General features: G+C 39.8%; 1 protein-coding gene across 5 annotated transcripts in view; it reads left to right on the top strand.

Annotated features, from left to right (window-relative positions):
- Positions 1-393: 393 nt before the first annotated feature.
- pgap1 (post-GPI attachment to proteins inositol deacylase 1) overlaps positions 394-26,325 on the top strand; it is a 189,151-nt gene continuing 163,219 nt past the window's right edge. For all 5 annotated transcript variants that reach the window (XR_005944544.1, XM_041200460.1, XM_041200459.1 and 2 more), the window contains exons 1-3: positions 394-555; positions 6,652-6,805; positions 7,043-7,218. Coding sequence is in view for 4 of the 5 variants with exons in the window: in XM_041200460.1 (XP_041056394.1) it covers positions 409-555; positions 6,652-6,805; positions 7,043-7,218 (477 nt within the window). In the remaining variant the exon portion in view is untranslated. The remainder of the gene's footprint in view (positions 556-6,651; positions 6,806-7,042; positions 7,219-26,325) is intronic.

The following is a 26,325-nucleotide window of genomic DNA, read 5'->3' as shown; positions in this document are numbered from 1 at the left end:
CTTTAACCAGGGCAGACCTTACCAATATGGCGGGTAGAAGGTCGTGTCCCCTCTGGCGACATAACGTCGATGACGTTAATACGCCGCCTTGTGAAGTCAACCTAACGTGATAACTGAAAGATAAAAGCAAAAAAAAGCGGATGCTGGAAATCCAAAACAAAAACAAAAACAAAAATATCTGGAAAAACTCAGCAGGTCTGGCAGCATCTGCGGAGAGGAACAGTTAACGTTTCGAGTCGTATGACTCTTCATCAGAACTGATAACTGAAAGTTCTCGTCCCCGTCTCTTAATTTGACAAGCCTGGGCGCTGCTCAACTGATTGACAGAACCCTCCACCAATCAGGTGGCGGTTCCCCAGACAGGGCGGCAGCAGGTTAGGTAGCACCAGCTCAGTCGAGAGCGCGGCGATGGCTGGCGGGCTGATGAGCTGGTTGCCTGCAATATTTCGGGGTTTTCTATTGGCTTTTCTGGGTCTCGGAATATGGGACGTGTTGTTCGTGTATGAAGAGAACAAGTGCAGCATGACCTACATGTTCGAGTACCCAGAATATATTGTAAGTTGCTTCAGCTCCGACAGCTGAATGAAAGATCCTGGAGACTCCTGGTTTGTGCAGACAGTAGTTCCCTGCCTGACAGTGCAACAGGCCATTGGGGTTCTGCTTATACAAGTTTTCTCTGTGCAAAGTGTTTTGCCAAGGTTTTTAAAATTTTGCTCGCATTTTAAGATGCCGTAATCCCAATAAACTTTCTAGTTTAATAGCCTTTTTAAGACAATACATAAATTCAGTATTACCTTTTCCTAGGTTCTGATTGGCACCTATCCACCTTTTCTTGCACTATTCAAGAATAGTCTTTTTTACTCTGTCATTGTGCCATGATTTTGCTATTAAAATAATTGACATTTATAGCATAGAAGGAGGCCATTTGGATCATCATGCTGGTTTGGCGTCCACTTTCCCATACCCGTTTAAATGCATCTTCTAAATGCTATATGGTGGTTTCTGTTTCCACCATTGTTTCATTGTAGGGCTTACCATTTCCCAACAACCAACCCTTCATTTAAAGTAAAAAAAAATCTTTTTGTCTTTTGATACATTTGTGCTTTTTAGGTACTATGTCATCAATGCCCCCTAAACTTTCAACACTTTCGTTAGGTATCATCTTAACCGTTTGTTCATATGCAATGAACCCTATTTTCTCTCTTGGTCCACAGTGAAAGTATCTCATTGTATTTTTGTGAACTTCCTCCATGTCATCTCCATGACCTTAATGTCCTGCCTTAAAGTGATGTGCCCATAAGCAAACACACTTCTTCCTCTGGTCTAGCCAATTATTTCTCTAGATTTTTGCATTTGTGCTCTGGTCCTTTCTATAAAGTCCAGGATCACCTTCATGCCAAATTGAGCTGCTCTCCCATATATAAAAAAGAGAGATATTTTTATGTAGTGCCCTTCACAATCAAAGGCTGCCCAAAGTCCTACACAGCCAATGAAGCACTTTTATGCTAGACACTTTTGTAGGAAATGTGGCAGCCCATTTGTGCACAGTAAGCTCCCACAAATAGCATTGTGATAATGATCAATTAATCTGTTTTTGCAATGTTGATAGAGGGTTTAATATTGACTAGGACACGTGGGATAATTTCCCTGCCCCTCTTCAAAATAGTATCATGGGATCTTGTACATCCATTTTAAAGATGCTGTATTGGAACCAATAATTATTCGGTGAAGTTGCATTCTTTTGTTAAGCCCAAAGCTAGGTAGCAATGTGATCACAACTTGAGTTCTGATGATTGCGGCTGATGAACATTAAAAATCAATATCTCCAAATTGCAAGACACAGAAGAAAATAACCTATCTTACAGGCCAGACTTTTAATGTTATGCTGTATTTTCATTTTCAAGTGACCACTCAAAAATAAGATTGGTCAAAAGGGACACCAATTATGTGGGTTCATTCCCTGTACCAGCTGTGTTAATTCATGGAGGCCTGCCTCCTTTGATGTGGAGTGGTGCCCCATCAACTATATAACCACATCTCTCTCTAGCAAAGTGAGATACCTATGGTCCCTTGTAGACTATGGCTAATTACCGACCCACTAACCAAAAATAAAAGTGGCAATCCCAGTCCTAAATTGAAGCCTATTTTATCTATCTCCCCCCACCACAGCCAGAAAGATCTTTGAATCAACATATCAGACCTCATTTTTCCCAGTGCAGCAGATGCCTTTAAATCTTAGTTAAGTTTTCATGCAAGACGAGATAACTGCTATCCATGTATATATTGCAAGAAAAAGAACATTATTGGAAAAACTATTTCAATGTTCATTGGAGCTGAGAAGATTAATGAGAATATAAATGTTCAGAATATTGAAAAGATTTGAGATGGGAAAACTGATTATTTACACTAAGCGCATGGATAATTAAGCATACATTTAGGTCTATCATTAAAATGGGGGAATTTCAAATTGTTATCGGTGATGAGTATTGAAGCCAAGTGAATTACTATCTTTGCAAGGGAATAACATAAATATTTGAAGGAGGCGGGAAAGGGAGTTGGGATTAGTACATCTAAAGTGCAGTTAGCAATTGGCATACGCTCAATGGACCTGTGATGTTAAAGATAAAACTTTACAGTTGGTTTTCATAATTGAAGTGGTGTGTTTCTTTTTGTTCCTGCTCATGGTGCATTCACTTCATTTGAGCTTGAAGGGCGAAACTTAGCAACTTGGAAGCAGGATCTGAAATGATTGAACATAATGCAAATTATGTAGATACACACGTGTAGTATATTGTTTTTCAAATAATGCTCACACTTAAAAAAAAAAATTAATTGTCTAGGAGTTCTACTTATTTGATTTTTGATTCAGCTGAGTCCCTCAGATATGTTATAGCTTCCTAATCCTCTGAAGGCAGCAGCAATTCAGCAGTTATTTTCAAAAGATTTGATAAATTGAAAATTAAGGACTGTGGTCTTGAAAATGAAAGTGAAACACAGACAGGTTGGTGGGGTTAAGAATATAGAGAGTCCGAGTAAATAGATTGAAAAATGTAGCTAAGGTTTGCTGAATGAACTGTGTTGGGCCATCTTTTGTTCTTAATGACTTAGTCCGGGGTTCAGAAGGAATATCATTGCAGTTTGCTTACAGTTCCAAGTTTGGGGACTTGGTAAATTGTTAACTAGATTGTGACAGGATGGATTTCAAAGGAATTACCAGATATGTGTCAAGTGCAGTTAAACACAAATATATATGAAGTAATACACTGGCGAAAAATGAAAGTTAATGCTAAATGGTAACATTCTCAGTAGGGTGGAGAAACAGAGAGCTCGAAAGGTGCAGCTTTTTGAAAGTAGGAAATACAGGTGTGAAAGAGGTAAATGAGCTTCTGAATTTATCTATAGTGTCATTGGATATAAAAGTGAGGGAATCATGAACCTGCATGAGACATTAGTATATCACAGTTCGAATACAGTGTAAGGCTGTGGTTACCCATTATTTAAAGTTTATTGAAGACATTAAAAGCTGCAGTTTAGTTGCAATGAAGAAATAAGAAATTTACAAATGGATATGGACAGGTTAGGTGAATGGGCCAAAATTTGGCAGATGGAATTTAACGTGGATAAGTGTGAGGTTATCCATTTTGGTCAGAAGGATTAAAAAGGCAACTTATTATTTAAATGGAGAGAAACTTCAGAATGCTTCAATGCAGAGGGATCTGGGTGTCCACGTGCATGAATCGCTGAAAACTAGTATGCAGGTACAGAAGGCAAATGGAATTTTGGCATTTATTGCTAAAGGAATAGAGTATAAAAATAGAGAAGTGTTGTACTAAAAGGCAAGGCTCCTATGCTATCACTCTTTTTCTGGTGGTCGGAAGATCTACTTCTGAGGTTAATCACTGTATTCTAGTAATTGCCCAAACTGCAAGTTGCTTTTTCATGCAAATTGAGTGCGTCTGCCTGTATGTGAAGGGAAGCCTGCTCCCTCCCTCAAGGCAAATGGAATTTTGGCAGAGTATAAAAATAGGGAAGTGTTGTACAAGGCATTGGTGAGACTGCACCTGGAGTACTGTGCACAGCTTTGATCCCCTTACTTGAGGAAGGATGTAGTTGCATTGGAGGCGGTTCAGAGGAGGTTCATTAGATTGATTCCAGAGATGTGGAGCTTGTCTTATGAAGAGAGATTGAGCAGTTTAGGCCTATACTCTCAAGAGTTTAGAAGGATGAGAGGAGATCTAATTGTGGTCTATAAGATGCTAAACGGGAAAGACGAAGGATACGTGGAGCAGTTGTTTCCCCTTGTGGGGCATTCTAGAATGAGAGGCCATAGTTTTAGGCTAAGGGGTGGCAGATTTAAATCAGAGATGAGGAGGAATTGCTTTTCTCAAAGGGTTGTGAATCTCTGAAATTCACTACCTCAGAGTGCAGTGGATGCCGGGACGCTGAATAAATTTAAGGAGGAGATGGACATATTTTTAATTAGTAACGGGTTGAAACGTTATGGAGAGAGGGTGGGAAATTGGAGTTGAGGCCGAAATGAGATCAGCCATGATCGTATTAAATGGCGGGGCAGGCTCGAGGGGCTGAATTGCCTACTCCTGCTCCTTGTTCTTATGTAGATGGGAATTAAAAGATACAGTTACAATGAGGCACTTGGAAAAACTGTTTGTGTGTTCAGTGGGGCTGAGAAGGTTAACAGGAACATAAGTGTTCAAAATCTTTAAAAGATTTGTGTTGGAGAAAACGATTATTTCCACTAAGTAGCAAATTGATAATTAGGCGTAAATTTAGGGCTAACATTAAAATGGGGGAAATTTAGAATTATTATCAGTGATGTTTTGAAGCCAAATGGATCACCATCGTTGAGAGGGAATAACATAAGTATTTGAAGGAGGAGGGAGGGAAAGGGAGTGTGCATTAGTACATCTAATGTGCAGTTCACGATTGGCACAAGCAAATTGGACCATAACCTGTGCTGATGCACAACAACAATTTGCACTTACAAGGCACCTTAAACATAGTATAACATCCTAAGGCAGTTCACAGGAGTATTATCAAACAAAATATGACACCAGCCTAATAACACGACATTAGGCCAAATGGCTAAAAGCTTGGTCAAAGACATGGGTTTTGAGAAGTACCTTAAAGGAAGAAAGTGAGTTAGCGAGGCAGAGGCAGAGAGATAGAGGGGGGGATTATGGAGTTTCAGGCCTAAGCAGCTGAATGGCAGAATGATTAAAATTGGGGATTCTCAAGAAGCCAGAATTACAGGAATGCAGATATCTGAGGGTGGTAAGGCTGAAGGAGGTTGCAGAGATAGGGAGGACATGGACGGATTTGAAAATGAGGATGAGAATTTTAAAATTGAGTTTTTTCCTGGGAGCTAATGTAGGTCAATGGGCACAGGAGTGATAGGAGAATGGGACTTTTTCATGACTCATTTGTTTCAAGTAAAGTATTCTTAATTTAAATTTTCTGATGGCTGCACACTAAATTTCTAGTTATTTTCTTTCTCATTTCAAACCACTGGATAATTCAAATTTTCAGGGTAAAAATTAGTCTATTTTACTTCAAGCAATTGTAGGACTGGTAAAAAGTTCTCGGTTAGTGGTGAAATCTAGTATTTTCTGCATCAGTGTGTTTGAAATTAATCTTACTGTAATAGATTGGCCATTTAGTGCATTTTCTCCTCTCAGCAATATACAGGAAACAAAACATTTAACAAACTGTTTACTGTAGAATGAATTAATGATTTGCTGTTGGTCCTATCACTATACCCAATCTTGCATTGTCAACGAGGCTGATTCAATATATCTATTTAAAAGTGTAAAGAATTTATTTAGATATTCTCTGTACCTGTCAGGAATAAGTTCACTTAATCATTTAAAGAAAAGCTACAGATTTCTTTCAAATCTACCACACAGTGAATAATCTTTCCAATGTGTTTTTTCAAACAATAAAATATTATACCTTCAGCATTGTATCAGGAGTCCTATAACATTTGCATTCCCAATCTCTTATCTGCTTTAATCTAGGCTTTAATACAAAATTTACAAAGCAGTATTGTGTTTAAAATTATATTTTTGTTTCTACTGTTGGCTTAGTGTCCCCAAGAACACTTATCAGACTTTCAGGTTCTAATTGTGATTCATTACTGAACGTGTGGATATCTGGTGAAGATGGGATCAGGTTTGCCTGGGATGGTGCCCATAATTCACTGGCATTAATCATGTGAGCATTGAAAAATTGTGATTCCTGGAGGCCTTTTGCTGCTCTGCATGAGTTATTCTGTTCAATAGAGGACCGTAAGGGTGGAAGCAATCCTCACAGCTGTTTACCATTACCGGACTACCCATTTAAAATTTCCGATTTATGACCTGACCTGTTGATACTTTGCAATTTTTCAGTATTGCAGAAAACATTTTCTATTCAATTTCTGAAATGACTATTTTGTGTATACCCTATCAATGAATCCTTAAGTTGTAGATCATTTACATCATTGTGACATTGACTCTTGTGTATATGTTTATAAGGACAAGTCAAAAATGTGAGCGCTTCAGTTTGAACCATTGTAGTTTTAAGAAACAAAAAACTTATTATAAAATGAAGAGATACAACCCCAGTTAATTTTCCTCTGTTTTCTGTGAACAGAAAATCAAGCTTCCGAATAGACTTACCAGTAAGTATCCAAGTTACGGCCTGTACCTTTATGGAGAGGGAGACTCTGCTGAAGCGCACAAGAATCTAAAAGCCACAGGAATCCCTGTTCTGTTTCTTCCGGGAAATGCTGGGAGTTACAGACAAGGTACGCTTAAACTTGTTAATCAGTTTTTAATCATTCATACCCTAATGACTGCACAGTCTGATCTTCAAGAAAGGTTGACAAATTAGCCGAATGGCAGATAGTAAACACAATTTTTAATGAGTTAAAGAGCCTCGTAAATGGATCAGAAGAATCTAGTTAGAAGCTCAGTTTTATTTGTATGTTATTTGTTTCATCTGAATATTTACAAATCCTTTTCATTTTGGTCTTGTGTTTCAGTTCGTTCCCTGGGCTCTGTTGCACTAAGGAAAGCTGAGAATATATATAACAAGTTCCACTTCGATTTTTTTAGCATTGATTTTAATGAGGAGCTTGTTGCACTTTACGGTGGAAGCCTTGAAAGGCAAACCACGTTTGTACATGCATGTATAAAAGTCATTCTTAAACTTTACAAGGTAAGCTTGGAACAAGATATTTCCTTTCAAAATACTACACTGATGAGAAACTAAAATGTTTTGGCATTACTCACCCTGGAACTTATTTTAAACTTGGTTCTTACTTCAGTAGATCATAAATTGTACATCACAGAAACTGGCCCTTTGGATAATCAGGTTCGCATGGATGTTTTCTTCATGTGAACCACCTTGTCTAGTCCCATTTTCCTGCACACTTCCCATACTATTTAATATTTGTCATTTTGATAGGAGCCATCTAATTCCCTTTTAAAAGGATTGATAGACCCTGCTTCAGCAGTGATTTACGGGAGAGAATTCACATCCTAACCACTCTATAAAATATGATGGGGCAAAATTGATCAATGCCAGTCATGCAAAACAGGCTGACAGTGAATCAAAGATAAAAGCAAAAAACTGCGGATGCTGGAAATCCAAAATAAAAATAAAAATACTTGGAAAATCTCAGGTCTGGCAGCATCTGCGGAAAGGAACACAGTTAACGTTTCGAGTCTGTATGACTCTTCAACAAGAGGCAGACAGTGAATCAACATTGACATCCAGTGTAAAAAAAATTGGGCCCAGTGTAAAACAGCCTGTTAATTGGTTATAAACCCATTTTACCATCGTTGACCAATTTCGCTCCCATTTTTTTCCAGAATTTTTCTTTAATTCCTTTTGTGATTATCTTAAAGTAGTGCCTGTTTGCTGCTTTCTTATTGACCAGTGAGAACAATCTGTCACTATTTTAATTCTTAATAATCTTGAATACAGTAATTCAGGTCAGGTTTCTCTTTATTCATTCCTGGGGAGCAGGCAATGCTGGCAAGGCAACATTTATTACCCAGTCCCAGTTGTCCTGAGAGCATTGAAATCAACCATAAACTGTGGGGCTGGAATCACATGTTGATCAGATCAGGTCAGGTGGCAGGTTCCCTCACCTAAAGAACATCACTGGAACCCCTGGGTTTTTACAAAGGTTTAGAAATCAAATGACCAGATTTATTGAATTGAAATTCACAACTTCCTATAATGGGGTTTGAACTCGCAACCAAAAAATGCCCCGACATCTTGAGTTTCACTCATAGCTATTATCTCTTGATACCATCCAAGTAAATCTGCAATGCAATTTTTCCATTGCTTTTGTATTCTTTCTAAAATGTGGTTGCCAAGATTATATGTAATGCTCCAATTGCAATCTAACATCTTGGTCAAGTTCATGGCATTACCTTTTTGCTTTTGTAGTTTGTGCTTCTAGATACAAAATTATGGATTCTGTTTGCTTGTTTTATTGCCTTATTTACTTGTGCACCTCCTGTTTCCCTATTTTTCTAAAATGTATTACTTCACATTTTGCTACACTAGACTGCACCTGCCACCTATCTGTTCACTTTGTTATAAAAGTAAAATATTGCGGATGCTGGAAATCTGAAACAAAAAAAGATAGACCTGCTGAGTCTTTCCAGTATTTTCTGCTTTTGTGTCCATTTTGTAGCCTATCTAGGTACTGCAGACCCTAAACTTTGTCACAATTTGAAATTTGCTGTAACCAACAATTGTTGTTATTGCTCCCTCATTTCCTAAGTCTGGATTATTTATTAGAAAGTAAAAAAATAGTGGCTCAGTGGAATATCAAACCACAATTTTCTAGCCCGACACATTTATTTTTACTTTAACTCTTTTCCTTTTGCCCTCCAACTATCTAACCATGTTTTCATATTCCACAAAATGCCATATATCTCACATGCACTTTGTTATCGAATGCTTTTTGAAAATCCATGGCCAGAATTTTCGGCTTGGCGAGTGGGGGAGGGCCCCGCTCGCTGAGGCATAAAGTGACACGGGGTGACATCGGGTGTGTGCCCCGACGGCGCCGCACGTCATTTAGATTTTCAGTTCGGCGGGTGCACAGCCGACTCGGCTACGCACCCACTGAACTGTCAAAGGCCTATTAAGGCCATTTAAAAACTCATTAAACTAATAAACTGAGCTAAAAACAAAAAACTGCGGATGCTGGAAATCCAAAACAAAAACAGAATTACCTGGAAAAACTCAGCAGGTCTGGCGGAGAAGAAAAGAGTTGACGTTTCGCGTCCTCATGACCCTTCGACAGACACTGTCACATGTGGGGACATGTCTTAAAATTTTTTCCTTTCTATATTTAGAATTTTAAAACTTAAACGAATCTCCCTGAGGCACCTTGAGGGAGATTTCTGCACTCTTTCGTACGCATGCTCCGATTCAGGGAACCCTCCCCCTGCCTGCACAGGGAGCGCTCAGTGCTTCCGGGTGCGTGTCACGCTGGACGGGACTTAATTGGCCTGCCCATGTAAAATGGCGGCATGGACCTGATCGGGTTTGCGCCTGCACCTGTCCCCGCACAACCCCCCTGATGGGGGGAAAAATTCTCCCCAGTGTAAACTGTGTTTCCATTATCTCTCATATTCTGCAATAGATTCTATTAAAAGTGTTTTGGATATTTTAAACAATATAAACCTCAAATATAATTAATTAATAAAGTACTCTCATGCGTGTTATTTGATTGGCAAATTATTTTCCAGTTTCTGTTTTGAATGTTAATTTTCAGTTCACTCAACATGCAGTGTATTGATCAGGTAGTACTGGTGGATAACCCCTCTACCTCCACCCTGCCACAAGATTTACAGGTCATTAAAACCTGGATAAAGATACACTGCAGTTTGAAGACATTATTGCTCCTTCTGTAGAAACCCTTCATTACACGGCATATGATTTTTGAAATAGGTTGTCATTTCCTTTTTAAATCTGAAACCCACAGTTAAAAAAATTATTTTGCCCATTGTTTTTCCTATTTTAAAAAAGGAACTGCTTTGTATGTCCATCCTCAAACATCCAATCCATATACTATTTCCTGGTTGGGAAAATCCAGCCTTCATCGAAGTGCAGCGGGCATGCTTGAGTGATGTGGACAAGAATTGTTTCCTGTTCTGTTTTCTTTTTGTCTCCCTACCCCTAATGAGACTAAGTCTAACCTTCTCTTGCTGTAAAACTTTAAGGAAATGTTTGAGTGGGACAAAGGAACAAGAACTGGAGTAGATCGATCAACCCCTCAACCCTGTTCCACAATTCAATTCAATTCTAGCTGATCTATGCTTCAACTGCCTTTGATCTACATCCCTTCACATCCTTACTCAACAAAATAGGTATCAATCTCGGTCTTAAAAATTTGACTATAAACTTGGTGTTCATGTGACCCTTATGATCACAGAATCCTTATACACATCAGATTCTCACAAAATGTCAAAATAATTTTATGATCCAATTGTGTTAAATTACATCTGTTAATCTTTTGCTGCAATACTTAAGCTGCCATTGTGATATAAGATGAAAATCTAGACTTTCCACATTTGATACGTTGTGCTACATTTCTGGTATATTTAGAGACACAATGCACTGTTATGGGAGTGATTGTCAATTAAAAGTTAACAAATGACTCATCTGCATCAAGGATTGGGCATCTCCCCAATTCCATATCAGGAGACTAACTATCCAAAGAATGCATAGTTGTGTTTGTGCTGGTTCTCTGCAAATGTAATTCACCTAGTCCCACTCCCCTGCCTCTTCTCTCTAGCTCTGCAATTTTTTTCTCTTCAAATAATTATCCAATTCTCTTTTGAGTGCCTCAATTGATTCTGCCTCCACCACACTCAGACACTGCATTCCAGATTTTAACCATTCGCTGCGTAAAAAATGTTTTCTTCGTGTCACCATCACTTCTTTTGCCAGTAACCGTTAAATCTGCCCTCTGGTTCTCGATCTTTCTGCCAATGGGAACAGTTTCTCCCTAGCTACACTGTCCAGACCCCTCATAATTTTGCATACCTTTAGCAAATCTCCTCTTCATGTTCTTTTCTCCGAGGCAATGCCCATCTCCAACAAGAGAGAATCTGACCATCTCCCCATGACATTCAATGGCATTACCATTGCTGAATCCCCTACTGTCAACATCCTGGGGGTAACTATTGATCAGAAACTGAACTGGACCAGCCATATAAATACTGTGGTTAATAGAGTGGGTCAGAGGCTGCCAATTCTGCAGCAAGTAACTCAACTCCTGTCTCCCAAAGTCTGTCTGCCATGTACAAGGCACAACTTAGGAATGTGATGAAATACTGTCCACTTGCCTGTATGAGTGTGGCTCCAACAAAACTCAAGAAGCTCGAAACCATAAAGGATAAAGCAGCCCGCTTGATCAGGACCTCATCCACCACCTTAAACATTCATAATCTCCATCATTGACACATGGTGGCAGCAGTGTGTACCATATACAAGATGCACTGCATAAAATCACCAAGCCTCCTATGATAGCAGCTTCCAAAACATCACCTCCACTACCTCGAAGGGCAAGGGCAGCAGATGCATGGGAACACCACCATCTCAAGTTCCCCTCCAAACCACACATCATTCTGATTTAGAACTATATCGCCGTTCCTTCACTGTTTCTGGATCAAAATCCTGGAGCTCCCTTCCTTATATCACTTTGAGTGTACCTCCACCAGATGGACACAGTGGTTCAAGAAGGTGGCTCACCATCAACTTCTTAAGGGCAATTAGGGCAATAAATGCTAGTCTTGCCGGTGATGCACGCTTCCCATGAAAGAATGAAAAAAGTCCAAGCTTCTTCAGTCTATCCACGTAACTGAAGTTCCTCATCCCTAGAACCATTCTTGGAAATCTTTCCTGCCCCCTTTTATAATACCTTCACATTCTTCCTAAAATGTGGTGCCCAGAATTGGATACAGTACTCCAGTTAAGGCCAAATCAGTGTTTTAAAACGGTTTATCATAAATTCCTTGCTTTTGTATTCTGTGCCCCTGTTTATAAAGTCCAAAATCGAGTATGCTTTATTAACTACTTTCCCAACCTGCCTTTCCACTTTAAATGATTTGTGCACATATAACCCCAGTCCCTCTGCTCCTGCACCTGCACTTTAAAATCCTACCCTTTATTTTTTATTTCCTCTCCCTGTTCTACCACATTTCTCTGCATTAAGTTTTGTCTGCCACTTCTCTACCCATTTCACCATCCTGTCAATGTCCTGTTAAAGTCTATCACTATCCTCTTCACCATTCCCAATACTTCCAAGTTGTGTTAAACACAAATTTTGAAAAGATGCCTTGTACATCCAAGTCTGGAATATTAATATATATTTAGAAAAGCAGACTTCTAATATTGGCCCTGGGAAACCTTACTATATACCTTTCTCCAGTCCGAAGAACAGTCGTTCACAACTATTTTGTTTCCTGTCACTCAGCCAGTTTCATAACAAAGCTGCTACTGTCCCTTTTATTCCATGGGCTCTAATTTTGCTGACAAGCCTGTTATGTAAATGGAACTTTGTCAAATGTTTTTTGAAAGACCAGATGGACACATTAACCACATTACCCTTGTCAACCCTCTCTGTTACCTCATCAAAAATCTCAACCAAGTTAGTTAAAAATGATTTTACTTAACAAATCTGTGCTTTAATTAACTTACCTTTATGCAAATGCTTTTCAATGTCCTGAAGTATAGTTCCTAAAATCTTCTCCACCACCAACGTTAAACTGAGTGGCTTGTAATTACTGTGTCTATCCTTGCACCTTTTTTTGAACAATGGCGTAACATTTGCGTCCTTTTATCTAAGGAGGATTGGATAATTAAGGCCAGTGTCTCCCCAGTTTCCACCCTTACTTCCCTCAGTATCCTTAGATGCATCTCATCTGGTCCTGGTGACTTACCGACCATAACTACAGCCAGCCTATCTAATACCACCACCTTATCAAATTTTAGTCTATCCAGCATCTTAACTACCTTGCCTTTCACTATGACTTGGCAGCATCTTCTTCCTTGATAAATAGGAATTTTGGAGTCCTTTTTACATTAGCTGCTATTCTCTTTTCATTGTCACTGTTTGCTTCTCTTAGTGTTTTTCACTTTCCGACTGAACCTTTTGTGATCAGCCTTTTTGTGAATTGATTATCCACTTGACATATGTCATATGCGTCCTTTTTGTGCTATTTCTTTTGTCATCTAGGGAGCTCTGGATTCGTTTGCCCTACCTTTCCCCCTCATGGGTATGTACCTTGACTCTACATGAACTATCTCCTCTTTAAAGGCAGCCCGTTGTTCTGTCACAGTTTTGCCTGCCAGTATTCTATTCGAAATTACCTGGGCCAGTTCCATTCTCACTCTGTTAATGTTGGCCCTCCGCAGTTAATTATTTTTACTCTGGATTTCTTCTTGACCTTTTCCTTAGCTGACCTAAAGATTAAGGCAAACAAGTGTAGCTTTGGAACTGAGTGCATACCTGGTAATTTGGTTAGTGGGGGAGTTTGAAGTGCTAATCTTATTCTTGAAAAATCTAGCCTAGTCTGGAATTAGCAGTAACTGGAAAGTACTGTGTAAGTTTCTTTCTTTCTTCCAGCCTTAGGCAGGCTAAACATACTCTGCTGAGAGAGCTGAGTAGTTAATTAATTAACTGATTGAATATGGTTTCCTCTGGTTCAGTTTACTATAAATCCAGGGCTTGGCCTAAATAGCCAAGTGGTTATGGTACTGGGTTTGTAACCCCAAGATCAAGAGTTCAAATCTCACAATGAGAATCAAGAGTTCAAATCTCACAATGGCAAACTCTGAAACAATGTAACTTCATCTGAAACAGATGGAAATGGGTTTGTACTCAAAAGAGTTAGTGATTCCTCGAGTGAAGCTCAGCGCAAACTGGAGGAACAACACTTCATCAAGAGTTCAAATCTCACCACGACAAACTATGAAACAATGTAACTTCATCTGAATAGGAACAGATGGAAACGGGTTTGTACTCGAAAGAGTTACTGTTCACGCAATAGTCCTCTCCTTCTTTGCTTGGCCTAAATAGCCAAGTGGTTATGGTACTGGGTTTGTAACCCCAAGATCAAGAGTTCAAATCTCACAATGGCAAACTATGAAACAATGTAACTTCATCTGAATAAACAGATGGAAGCGTGTTTGTACTGGAAAGAGTTACTATAAATCCAGGTTTCTTTCGTGCAGCTAAGGCAAACGAGTGCAGCTTGGAATTGAGTGCACACCTGGGAGTTTAGTGAGTGGGAGGAGGTGTTTCTTTCCTCCTGCTTTTTCTACCTTTCTCAACCTGTTGGAATTGGTTCTTAGTCTACTACAGGGAAAGGAGCTAGGTATTTGTCAAGCACCTGATAAGTAGTTAAGATATGTTCCAGCCGAAGGTTTAAAATAGTATTCAAACTTGTGGTAAAGTTAACAAAATACATAGAAAAGGAAAATAAATAAAGGAATAATATAATTAAGTAATGAATTAAAACACATTAAGGATGGCAGGACAGGTGATGTGTCATGGCTGCAGTATGTGGGAGCTTGTGGATGCCAGTGTGATCCAGGACACAAACAACTGCAATAAATGTTTGCCGCTCAGAAGCATTGAGCTAGAGACCGACCTGCAGATACTGATGGAGGAAAGTTACCTAGATGCTTTGTACCAGGAGACAGTCACACCACTTAGGATAGGGTCTTCTGATTTGGCCAGTGGTCAAGGACAGGAGGGTGTGATTGCAAGTGAGGCAGGTAAGGGGACCCAGAGGACAGCAGTGCAGGAGCCTCAGCCTTTGCAATTGCCTAATAGGTTTGAGGTTCTTTCAGCTTGTTTGGATGAGGGGAAGGGTAGGGTGGTGCTGCAGGGTGGATGAGCTGACTGACCATGGCACTGTGGTAAAGGAAGCCATTCAAGTTGGGTTGAGCAAAAAGGAATGTAATGGTAATAGGGGGCAGTAAAATGAGGGGGATTGACATTGTTCTCTGCAGCAAAGAGCGAGAGTCCACACAGCTGTGTCAACTGCCTGATGCAGGTGTTTGGGATATCTGCTCAGCGCTGGAGAGGAACTTACCCAAGGAGTGGGAGGATCCAGTTGTCATGGTCCATGTAGGTACCAATGACATAGGTAGAACTAGGAAAGAGTTTCTGCATAGAGAATATGAGGGGCTAGGCACTAAATTAAAAAGCATGACCTCAAAGGATTGTTACCTGAGCTTTTGCAAAATGGCATAGGACAAATAAGATTAGGGAAATGAATGCATGGCTCAAAGGCTGGTGTGGGAGAATTGGCTTCCAGTTTGTGGGACATTGGCACCAGCATTGGGGAAAATTGGGGCTGTACCATTCGAATAGTCTACACCTGAACCATGCTGGGATCAGTGATCTAGTGAGCTTTATGACTAGGGAAGTAGACAGGATTTTAAACTAAATAGTGAGGTCAAGGGTTCAAATTTGGGAAGATGTAAATTAAAGAGCAGAGACAAGACAAGAGAGACAGGTATTAATGTGGGAAATGATAGACTGTAACAGGAAGGGGCAGAGTACACGGAGTACACATCTAAGAGTAAATCAGCAGATAAGGCTAGAGGTTGCAAAAATAAAAGGATGAAACTAATGGCTCTGTATCTGAATGCAAGTAGCATTCAAAACAAAACAGATAAACTGAAAGTGCAGATAGAAATAGGCAGGTACGATCTGATAGCTATTACAGAGACATGGCTGCAGCATGACATGGATTAGGACCTGAATATTGAAGGGTACATGACATTTGGGAAGGACAGGAAGCTCAGAAAAGGTGGAGAGGTGGCTCTGTTAATTAATGATGGTATTAGCACATTAGAGAGGGATGATCTAAATTCATGAAAGTAGGATTTAGAAACAGTTTGGGTAGAGGTGAGAAATGATAAGGCAAGAAGTCACTTATGGGAGTGGTTTTCTGGCCGCCTAACAGTAACCATTTGGTAGGCAGGGTATAAGGGAAGAAATAATGGGACTTGTCAGAAAGGCACAGGGATAATCATGGGGTACTTAAATCCAGATATAGACTGGGAAATTCAGATGGACAAAGGTAGCCTAGAAGAGGAATTCATAGAATGTTTTCAGGATAATTTCTTAGAACAGCACTTCCTGGCACCAACCAGAGGCTATATTAGACCTGGTATCAAAAAGGGAGGGAGACAGAAAGGAGGAAATTACAGACCTTAAAAGGGTGAGTGTGGAGAGGATGTTTCCTCTTGTGGGAGAATTTAGTACTAGTGTTTAAAAATAAATGGTCACCCGTTTAGGACAGAGATGGGGAGAATTTTTTTCTCAGCCTTTGGAACCCTCTTCCTTAAGAGGTGACGGAAGCAGAGTCTGAATATTTTTAAGGCAGAGGTAGATAGATTCTTGATAAGCGAGGGGGTGAAAAGTTAACGGGAGTATAGACAGGAATGTGGAGTTGAGCTTACAATCCAATCAGCCATGATCTTACTGAATGATGGAGCAGTCTCAAAGGGCCGAGTGGACTACTGCTGCTCCTAATTCGTTTGTTCGTATGCTATGATGCTGTGGTCACTATCCCCCAAATTTTCCCCTACTGACACTTGATCCACTTGACCAGTCTCGTTCCCAATAACCAGATCCATCGACGCCTCCTTCCTCGTTGGACTAGAAACATAGTGATGTTGAAAATTCTCCTGAACCTTCTTTAAAAACTCTTGCCCCTCTCTGCTCTTTATACTGTGACTATCCCAGTCTACATTAGGATATTTAATGTTCCCCATTATAACTACTCTGTAATTCTTTCACCTCTTTCTAATTTCCTTTTGTTGTTCTATATCTTTCCCACTAGTTGGTAACCTATAGTATACACCTTGCAATGTAATGGTACCTCTGTTGTTTCTTAGTTCCATTCAAATAGATTCTTTCCTTAACCTCTCTAGGACATCCTTGCTTTCCAGCACTGTAGTCCTTAATCAATACTGCTACCCCTTTTCCTTTTTTTCCTTCCCTTAGTTGCCTGAACATCTTGTATACTGCAATATTTAGTCTCCAGCCCTCTTTTTTGAGCTAGGTATCTTTTATCACCTCAACATCATATTTGCATGTGGCTATCTACACCTGCAGCTCACCAGCCTTATGTACCACACTCCGTGAATTCACATGTGTGTAGAGTAAGCCTAATTTACATCTCTTCCTCTGACTCTACCAAATACTTTACTATTTCCTATTCTCATGCTATTTGTTTTTCCCAATTATCTGCACCTTGCTTTTCCTTTCTAATATTACTCCTGGTTCCCAAACCCCTGTCAAGCTAGTTTAAACACTCACCTCTAGCACGAGTAGATTGTCCCATAAGGCCATTAGTCCCAGCTCTGTCCAGGTGCAACCCCTCTGGTTTGTACAGGTCCCATCTCCTTCAGAACCAATCCTAATGTCCTAGGAATTTAAAACCCTCCCTGCTGCACCATCTCCAGCCAAGCATTCATCTGCTCCATCCTCCAATTCTGTACTCACTTGCGCATGGTATAGTGTTGCTTGCTAGTTTCTTTCCTAGCTCCTTAAACTTTGCCTGAAGGACCACATCCATGTTTCTACCTATGTCGTTGGTACGGATATGGACCACTGGCTGTTCACCCTCCCCTGGCCTCAGAGTGCTTGGTAGCCACTCAGTAACATCTTTTACCCTGGCACTAGGGAGGCAGCATAGCATTCTGGATTCATGTCTGTGGCCACAGAAATGCTTGACTGTTCCCCTAACTATAGAATCCCCTCTGTCAATATTACTTTACCAATCTTCCTCCTGTTCACCCTGTACAGCTGACCCAGCTGTGGTGTCTTGGACTAGATTCAGGAAGCACTTTTGAGAAGAACCATCATTCTCACCAGCATTCAGGATGGAATACTGGTTGGAGAGTGAGGTGCACTCAGGGGTTGCTGCACTACATGCTTGGTCATTCTTTACTACCTGGGGTCACCCTTTCCCTCTCTGCATACCCTTAAGCTGTGTGATGGCTACATCTATAAATGTGCTATCCCCAAAATTCTCAACATTGTGGATGCGCTGCAGCAATACTAGCTGCTGCACATGCTCCAAAACATGGGGCTTGAGCTGCCGCAACTATTACGCTTCTTACATATATAGTTACCCAGGACACGAGAAGCACCATGGATCACAGAATTGTTACAGCACAGAAGGAGGCCATTCAGCCTGCCGTGTCTGTGCCAGAATACCTACATAGAACAGAATGCACACTCCATGGATCAGAGCTGCCCTGCTATGTCTCTATTGGATAATTAAACTTATTACTTAAATAAAAAGAAGACTTACCACCTACTCGCCAATCAGCTGCTTTTCCAGTGCTGATGCCACTTTATTTTATAGGAAGGTTAACTGAAATGTTTTTTATTTAACTTTTAATATCCAAAAACTTTAGATTTTAATTTACTAAAAACTTCAGACATCTTTAGTTTTACTATCCCCGACTATTTAACTTTTAACTTTATCCCCTATATCTGATTGATTAATTGAGCACTGATTTCATTGATATGATAAACCTAAAGCCGATTTGATAATTTTACTTTTTATACTAATTTGATCAAATGTAAAACAAATAGCCTCTATTTCCTCTATTACAATCTAGTATCTTATTTAAACCATTAATTTTAATTAATGCCTCTAGACCTGTTCTGGACTAATAATCTTATTAATCTGCTTACTGATATAATTAGTGCAATTGAAATTTTTAGTTTCTTGGCTCTTATTTTGAACAAATACCCTAGTGTAGAGAGGGAAAAAAGAGAAATATCAATCAATCACTTCCTAGCTTTCCTGAGACGTCCCACTTTGTTTTTTTTTTCTTTTTTTCGAACATGGCAGCTCCGGTCTGAACCATCCTAGCCCACTATATTCAATGGTCTCATGTTATCCTGCTGTGTCACTGTTCTTTATACCCTCCAGTCTTATTGTGTTCCTGCTGCTGCTCTCGTTCTGCTCTGAACTACCAGGCTTTTTGTACCCATTGGCCTCATAAGAACCTATATAGGAGCAGGAGTAAATCATACGGCCCCTCGAGCCTGCATTGCCATTCAATTCAATCATGGTTGATCATTGGCTTTAACTCCACTTTACTGCCCAGTCCCCATATCCATTGATTCCAAAATCTACAGCCTTAAATATATTCAACAATGGAGCATCCACAAGCTTCTGGGGGTGCAGAATTCCAAAGATTCACAACCCTTCGAATGAAAAAATTTCTCTTCATCTCAGCCCTAAATGATCGATCCCTTATTCTGAGACTATGTCTCTTTGTTTTAGATTTCCCCAGCCAAGGCAAACAACCTCTGTGTCTACCTTTCAAGTCCTTTCAGAATCTTGTATGTTTCAACGAGATCACCTCTCATTCTTCTAAACTATAGGGTATAGGCCCAGTTTACTTAGTCTTTCATCATAGGACAGTCCTCTCATCTCAGGAATCAATTTAGTGTATCTTTGCTACCCTATCTCCATGCAAGTATGTTCTTCCCTGAATGTGGAGACCGAAATTGCACACATTATTCCAGGTGTGGCTTCACAAAGCCCTGTACAATTGTCACAGAACTTTGTTATTCTTGTACTTCAATCTCCTTGTAATAAAGGCCAACATACAATTTATCTTCCTAATCTTGCTTTATCTGCATGCTAACCTTCTGTGCTTCTTGTATGAGTATGCCCAAGTTCCTCTGAACATCAACATTTCAAGGTTCACACCTTTTAAAAAAAAAATCTGCTTTTCTATTCTTACAACCAAAATGAATAACTTCACACTTTTCCACATTATACTCCATCTGCAATGTTGTTGTCCACTCACTTAACCTATTTATATCTCTTTGTTGCCTCTTTGTGTCAGCCTCACAGCTTACATTCTCAACTAGCTTTGTATCGTCAGCAAACTTAGATACATTGCTTTTGGTCTTTGTCCAAGTCATTAATATAGATTGTAAATGGCTGTGGCCCTAAACACTCATCTTTGCGGCACTCCACTAGTTACAGCCTGCCAACTGAAAATGCCTACTCTTTGTCCATTAACAAATCCTTTATCCATGGATATCCATTTATATATTACCTGCAACACCAGGAGCTCTTATCTTGCATATTAACTGTGGTATCTTATTGAATCCTTTTGGAAATCCAAATCTACAACATCTGCTGGTTTCCCCTTATCTACCTTGCTAGTTACATCCTCAAAAAACTATAATAAATTTGTCAAACACAACTCCCTCTCATAAAACCAAGTTGACTTTGTCTGATCTTACTATGATTTTCTATAAGACTTTCTTAATAACAGATTCTATCATTTTCCTGACGTCTGGTGTTCCTTGTTTTCTCTCTCCTTCCTTTCTTGAATTGTGGAGTCACATTTTTTAACTTTCAATCTGCTGGGATCATTCTAGAATTCAGGGCATTTTGGAAAATCATAATCCAGCTCATCCACTATCTTTCAATTACCACTTTTAGAACCTTAGGCTGTAGGCCATCAGGTCTTGGAGATTTGTCTGATTCTAGTTTTGTAGGTTTCTCCAATACTTCTCTGCTGACATTAATTACCTTAAGTTCTTCACTTTTTTAGCCCCTTGGCTATCCTCTATTTGTGGTATCTAATTTGCATCTTCTAATGTCTCATTGTTTTCCTGTTGGTGGTCTCGCTCTGCTCTGCCACCGCTCTTTGTATCCACTGGCCTTGCTGTGTTCCTGTGCTGGTCTCACTCTGCTCTGCTACTGCTCTTTATACCTGCTGTTGTCACTGTGTTCCTGCTGCTGATCCTGCTGTGCTCTGCCGTTGCTCTGTCTACCTGCAGGTCTTGCTATGTTATTGCTGCTGGTCTCACTTTTGTTAAGGACAGGAGGGGGTGTAATTTAGAAGACCTGTGATTTGTCTTCTCGCTACCTGTCTGTAAATAGGTATTTTTGATTTTTGATTTCCCTGTTTATAAGTGGTGGTGTATTTTCCCCAACCCTTCGGGTTTGGAGTGGCCCAATCCTCTATTAATAACCTCACAAGATAAAGTAAAAAATAAAAGATGTAGTTTATTTTACACACACACAAGACGTAGGAAGGGGTTTTGCAACATTTGCCCCTTCTTGCATTCATACAATAAAAGAGGGATAAGGGGAGGAAAGGGTTAAAGGAAAAGACCACAGTAAGATACGAATTATGTTTTCACGTGAGTCCAGAATCAAAGTCCAGTGAGCAATTCTTCTACAGAGTTCGGCTGGCTGAAGACTGGTGGTGTAAGATTCGCTTTTCTGGTTGTGTTGATGTTCCAAGAAGAAGTAGGCATGCAGAGATTGAAACAGTTTTGTAGCTGGTAGTACAAAATCTTACCAGCAGAGTCAGGTTAGATGGGTGCCAGTTGTCCAAGCTGGCCAGAATTTGGTTCTACGTGGCCTGCCAGCCAGATGTTAAACAGCAGACCAAAGATGGAGTCCAAAGGCTGTAAAATTAAAGCAGTTCAAACAGCTCAAGACTTGGCCATGTGACAGGTTGGTTTCAGGTTGAGCTATTCTGTGAACAATGCCTCTTGTTAAAACCTATTGTGTTTTGAGCAGGTAACTGTAGAACTATTAGCACAATGTTAGGGATGAGGAGTCACAAATAGCTATGCCTTTGTCCAGAGCTGGCTGATGCAGCCATTTCATGTACTATCCTTTGTGTTGGCTTGGCTGGAACATTTATACAATGCAAGGAGTGTTACATTCCAGGGGTTTGACGTGTTAGCCTTTGTACGCTTTTAAACTGCTTAGAAAATTCTAGAGCAACCACCATGTGGTCAGCAGCTGCCATTTTATCAGTCCAGCCATTTGTCCAAATGTTTAAAAGAAAAATAAATTTTTGAAGTAGCCAGGGTGATGTAGATGTATATAATATGTTTTCCTTCATGTCTTCTGATCATGACACTTAGCTCTGCTGCTGCTACTTTTGCCACTCATCTCATTGCGGAACTGGACAACGGAGACTTTTAATTTGGAGAATGTCTTCCCTGACTGATGCTTTCTTTTGAGATTCCTTGGGTCAGAGGGAAAAAGCTAAAAAAGATTGAAATCTCATAATTTAAAGGAAGGCAGTGAAATTATTGTTTGTGATCTACAAAGTAGAAGGCTCAAAAGTTATGATTTTGGGAAGGGAGTAGTATGAGTGCAAGTAGTTTGTAATCATCATCACAATTAGTTTCTTATTGTGTTCTCATAAATTAGAATAAGCACATTCCGTAAGGTGCTTTGGGTCAGACACCTTTCTCTGCTTGTGGTAGGTCCTCCACAATTCCTTTTGTGCCCGTAATAGATGTCTCAGAGTAACTTTCAGTGTTGTATGACCCACTTTTAATTGCTAAGGTATGTCACCTTTAATAGTAGAAGAATTTAGTGTCCTATATATATTATAAATATTTATTCTCTCATATCCTGTTATTCATCATTACATCTTAAGTTATATTAAGGGTGAAAATAAATGTAGGGTGAGCATTTCAGTGAAAACTGCTACACTCTGTTATCTTCTTGACAAAGATACTAAAAAATTCTTGCGTTGTGGTAAGGATTTTAAATTGAAGATATTTCTCTTTCTATGGAGATCCAACGTTCTGGATTTCTAGGTTCAACATGAAGCTTTTTAGTTCAGCAAATTTAAATGCTGGACACAGCAAGAGAACTAACATGGTTGAAAACATGAAAGCACTAACAAGGCTTTATATTATAAACCCCTGGCAGAATTAGAACTTAAGATAACTGGGACAAACAAAGTACACTTGACTCATCAAGTTTTCTCCCACTCCACAAGACATGCATGATTACTTTACTTCAATCATGGACACCTCCCCCAAACCCATTAGATAGTGGATGTTGGTTTTTGAATCCCATGCCTGTTTGTCAATTTTTGCAGTAAAGATTTTGCAGTACCTAGCCAGCTTTTGCAGTGGAACAGTTCTGATGTTTGCTTCATGTAGTAAAGGGAAAAATGGGCAGAAATAGTCTGCCCTGGGGAAGCACCTCACCTGTTTGTTTTTCACAAAGAGTAAGCATACTGGCTGTGGGAGAGTTCAGAGTGTTCCAAGTGAAGAAAGTAGTCATCCACTAGGGCATTGCAAAGAAGAATACTCAAAACGATGAAAACTTTGGATATTACTCACTTAAAAATGCAATTTCAAAGTAAAACCCTGAGGGTAGGGGTGGGTGGTGGTTTGGGTTAAGTGAGATTTAGAAAACTATAGAAAAATGTTGAGGAAATAGAACAGTGTAGGAAAGTGGGCAGTGGCAAGCAAAGCAGGACAGGGAGTTTAACAATAATTGTGCATCAGTAAGAAAGGTCCATGAAGGGAATAGTAGTAAAACGATAAAGTAACATATTTTTTATCTGAATGAGTGAAGCATCTGCAATTAGATAGATGAACGTAGCACTATTAGAGATGAATGGTTTAAATCTAATTGCCATTACAGAGACATGGTTACATGGTGAAATAAACATTTCAAAGTACACAGTGTTTCGAAAAGCCAATGCAAAGGAAGAGGGATAACCCTCATAGTAAGGGACTGCATAAGGACATTAGTCTTTGATCAGAAGATAATGAAATAAAATCAGTATGAATGGTGATTAGGAATAGCAAGAGTTAGAAACGCTGGTGGGGGTAGTTAATAAGCCCCCTAACAGTCATTATAACATTAGAAGAGCATTAAAAAAATTATTGGAGCATGTAACAAAGGCAATGTAATAGTCGTGGGGGTCTTTCATCTTCATATAGACTGCACCAATCAAATTTATAAGGGTGCTCTAGAGATTGAGTTTGTAGGTGAAAGTTTCCTGGAGCAATATGTGTGGACTCAACTGGGGATAAAGCTATTTAGATCTAATATTGTGTAATGAAGCAGGGTTAATTAGTAAACTCATAGGCCGGAATCTTCTGTTTGGTGTGCGGGGGTAGGCCCTGCATGCTGACGCGTAAAATGATGCATGGTGATGTCGGGCATGCATCCCGACGTCACCACGCGTCATTCCGATCTCCCTGTTTGGTGGACACACATTGGAGTCGGCTGCGCACCCGCCTAACTGTCAAAGGCCTGTTAAGGCCATTTAAAAACCAGTTAGTCCTATTGAGAAAGCTGCCCGTCCAACCTTAAGGTTGGCGGGCAGGCGAAGAGCCCAGGAGGCCTTCGCATTTATCATGAAACCTCACCCCTGGCAGGATGAGGTTTTATGAAGGACTTATTAATGAAATAAAAACTTGAATCAAAATTCATAAACATGTCCCAGCTTATGTGACACTGTCACATGAGGGGACATCTCTGAATAATGTTTTTTTCTTTCTTCCAATGTTTCATAATTAACTTAATCTCCCTGAGGCAGCTCCATGCCTCAGGGAGATTTCTGCTTTCTTTCATGCGCAGGCACGAAAGAGCGCAGGCCCTGACTCTCCCTCCTCCCCGTGCATGCACAGGTAGAGCTGAGTGCTTCCGGCTGTGTGTCATGCTGGGCAGGCCTTAATTGGCCCACCCACATAAAATGGTGGCACGCAGCCAATCACGGGCAGTGATTGGCGCCGCGCCCACTCCCGAACGGCCTGCTTGATGGGGTGAAAATTCTCCCCATCGTAAAAGACCTACTGGCAGCTAGTGATCGAAGTACAATTAAATTCCATGTTAAGTTTAAAAGTGAAATACTCCAATCATAAACCAGAATCTTGGAACTTAAACAAAGTCAGTTACATAGGTATGAGAGGAGAACTGGCTAAGGTTGAATGAGCAAATAGACTAAAAGACATGGCCATAAATAAACAGTTCAAAATGTTCAACAGAAATATATTCCATTAAAAGCTCAGCAAAAAGACTCATCCATGGCTCACTCAAAGTTAAGGATGGCATTAGATTAAAATAAGAGTCTTTTAAGGTTGAAAAGAACAGTAGCAAATCTGAGGATTGGGAGTGTTTTATAAACCAGCAAATGTCTACCAGAAAGTTGATAGAAAGGGAAAAAGTCAAAAATGAGAGACCGTATCCAATTAGCCAATGCGTCCAAAACTCAAAACACCGTGTCCAACACATATGATTCTGCGATTGGACAACATTTGCGAAATAATCCTCAGTGGCTTAAGAATTACGCTGACAACCAATTTAAGATCATCAGTCGGGCTTGCATTTACGTGTACTGGAAGCTACATATATTAATGCACAGGGCCTTGTTCTTTGCAGACAGATAGAATATATACGCACATTGCACCGGTTTCAGCTAAACAAAATAAATAATGGCCATTTGCTGACTCATCCCTCAAGGCAGTGCCTTGAACAATCAGGACCAAGCTTCCTGATTTAAATTTCAAACAATGCTTGGCACTTAACTGTCAATCACCATTAACTGGCGCATTCTCTATGGCAGCTCCTCTACCATCAGAGTCCATTTACCAACCAATCAGCACTCTCTTCTCATACGGTATAAATTGTTGTTTTCCCCTTATATTGGTATTCTTGCGAAGTGCCCTGATGAGTGCATGACAAAAAGCCTCAACCTATTTCTTTTTTCAGCAATATTAACAAAGCCTTAACAATGCACTTGGAAAATCATTGTATGATTCATCAAAGTCAACATGGTTTTGCAAAAGGGAAATTGTGTTTGAATCTATTAGAATTTTTTTGTAGATGTAACTAGTAGGGTAGATAAAGGGGAACCAGTAGATGTAGTGTACCTGGATTTCCAACAGGCTTTTGATAAGGCTACAAAAGGTTTTTGCAAAAGACTTATAGGTAAGACAAGGGCTCATGGATTTGGGGTAATATATTAGCATGGACAGAGCATTGGTTAAGGCACAGGAAGCACAGAGTGAGAATAAATTGGGCATTTTCAGGTTGTCAGACTAACAAGTGGAGCGCTGCAAGGATCAGTGCTGGACCTTAAGTTATTTACAATCCATATTAATGACTTAGAGAGTAATGGATCTATGTTTGCTAATGACACAAAGCTAGATGGAAATGTAAATGGTGAGAAGGACATGGAGTGGCTGCAGAGAGGTATAAACGGGTTAAGTGAGATGGCAGATGTGTGCAAGTGTGAAGCTGTTCACTTTGATTGTAAGAATAGAAAAGCAAGATATTTTTCAAAAGGCATGAAGCTTTTAAATGTTGATGTTTAGTGAGACTTGGGGGTGTTCACACAAGGAGCACAAAGTTAGCATGTAGCAATTAGAAAGGCAAATGGCATGTTGGCCTTTATTGCAAGGGGATCGGAGAACAGCAATATAGACTTGCTACAATTGTACAGGGC

Source organism: Carcharodon carcharias, chromosome 12, assembly GCF_017639515.1.
Source record: "Carcharodon carcharias isolate sCarCar2 chromosome 12, sCarCar2.pri, whole genome shotgun sequence".
NCBI lineage: Eukaryota > Metazoa > Chordata > Chondrichthyes > Lamniformes > Lamnidae > Carcharodon > Carcharodon carcharias.
The sequence above is the reverse complement of the archived record's forward strand: the minus strand, read 5'-3'. Positions and strand labels throughout refer to the sequence as shown.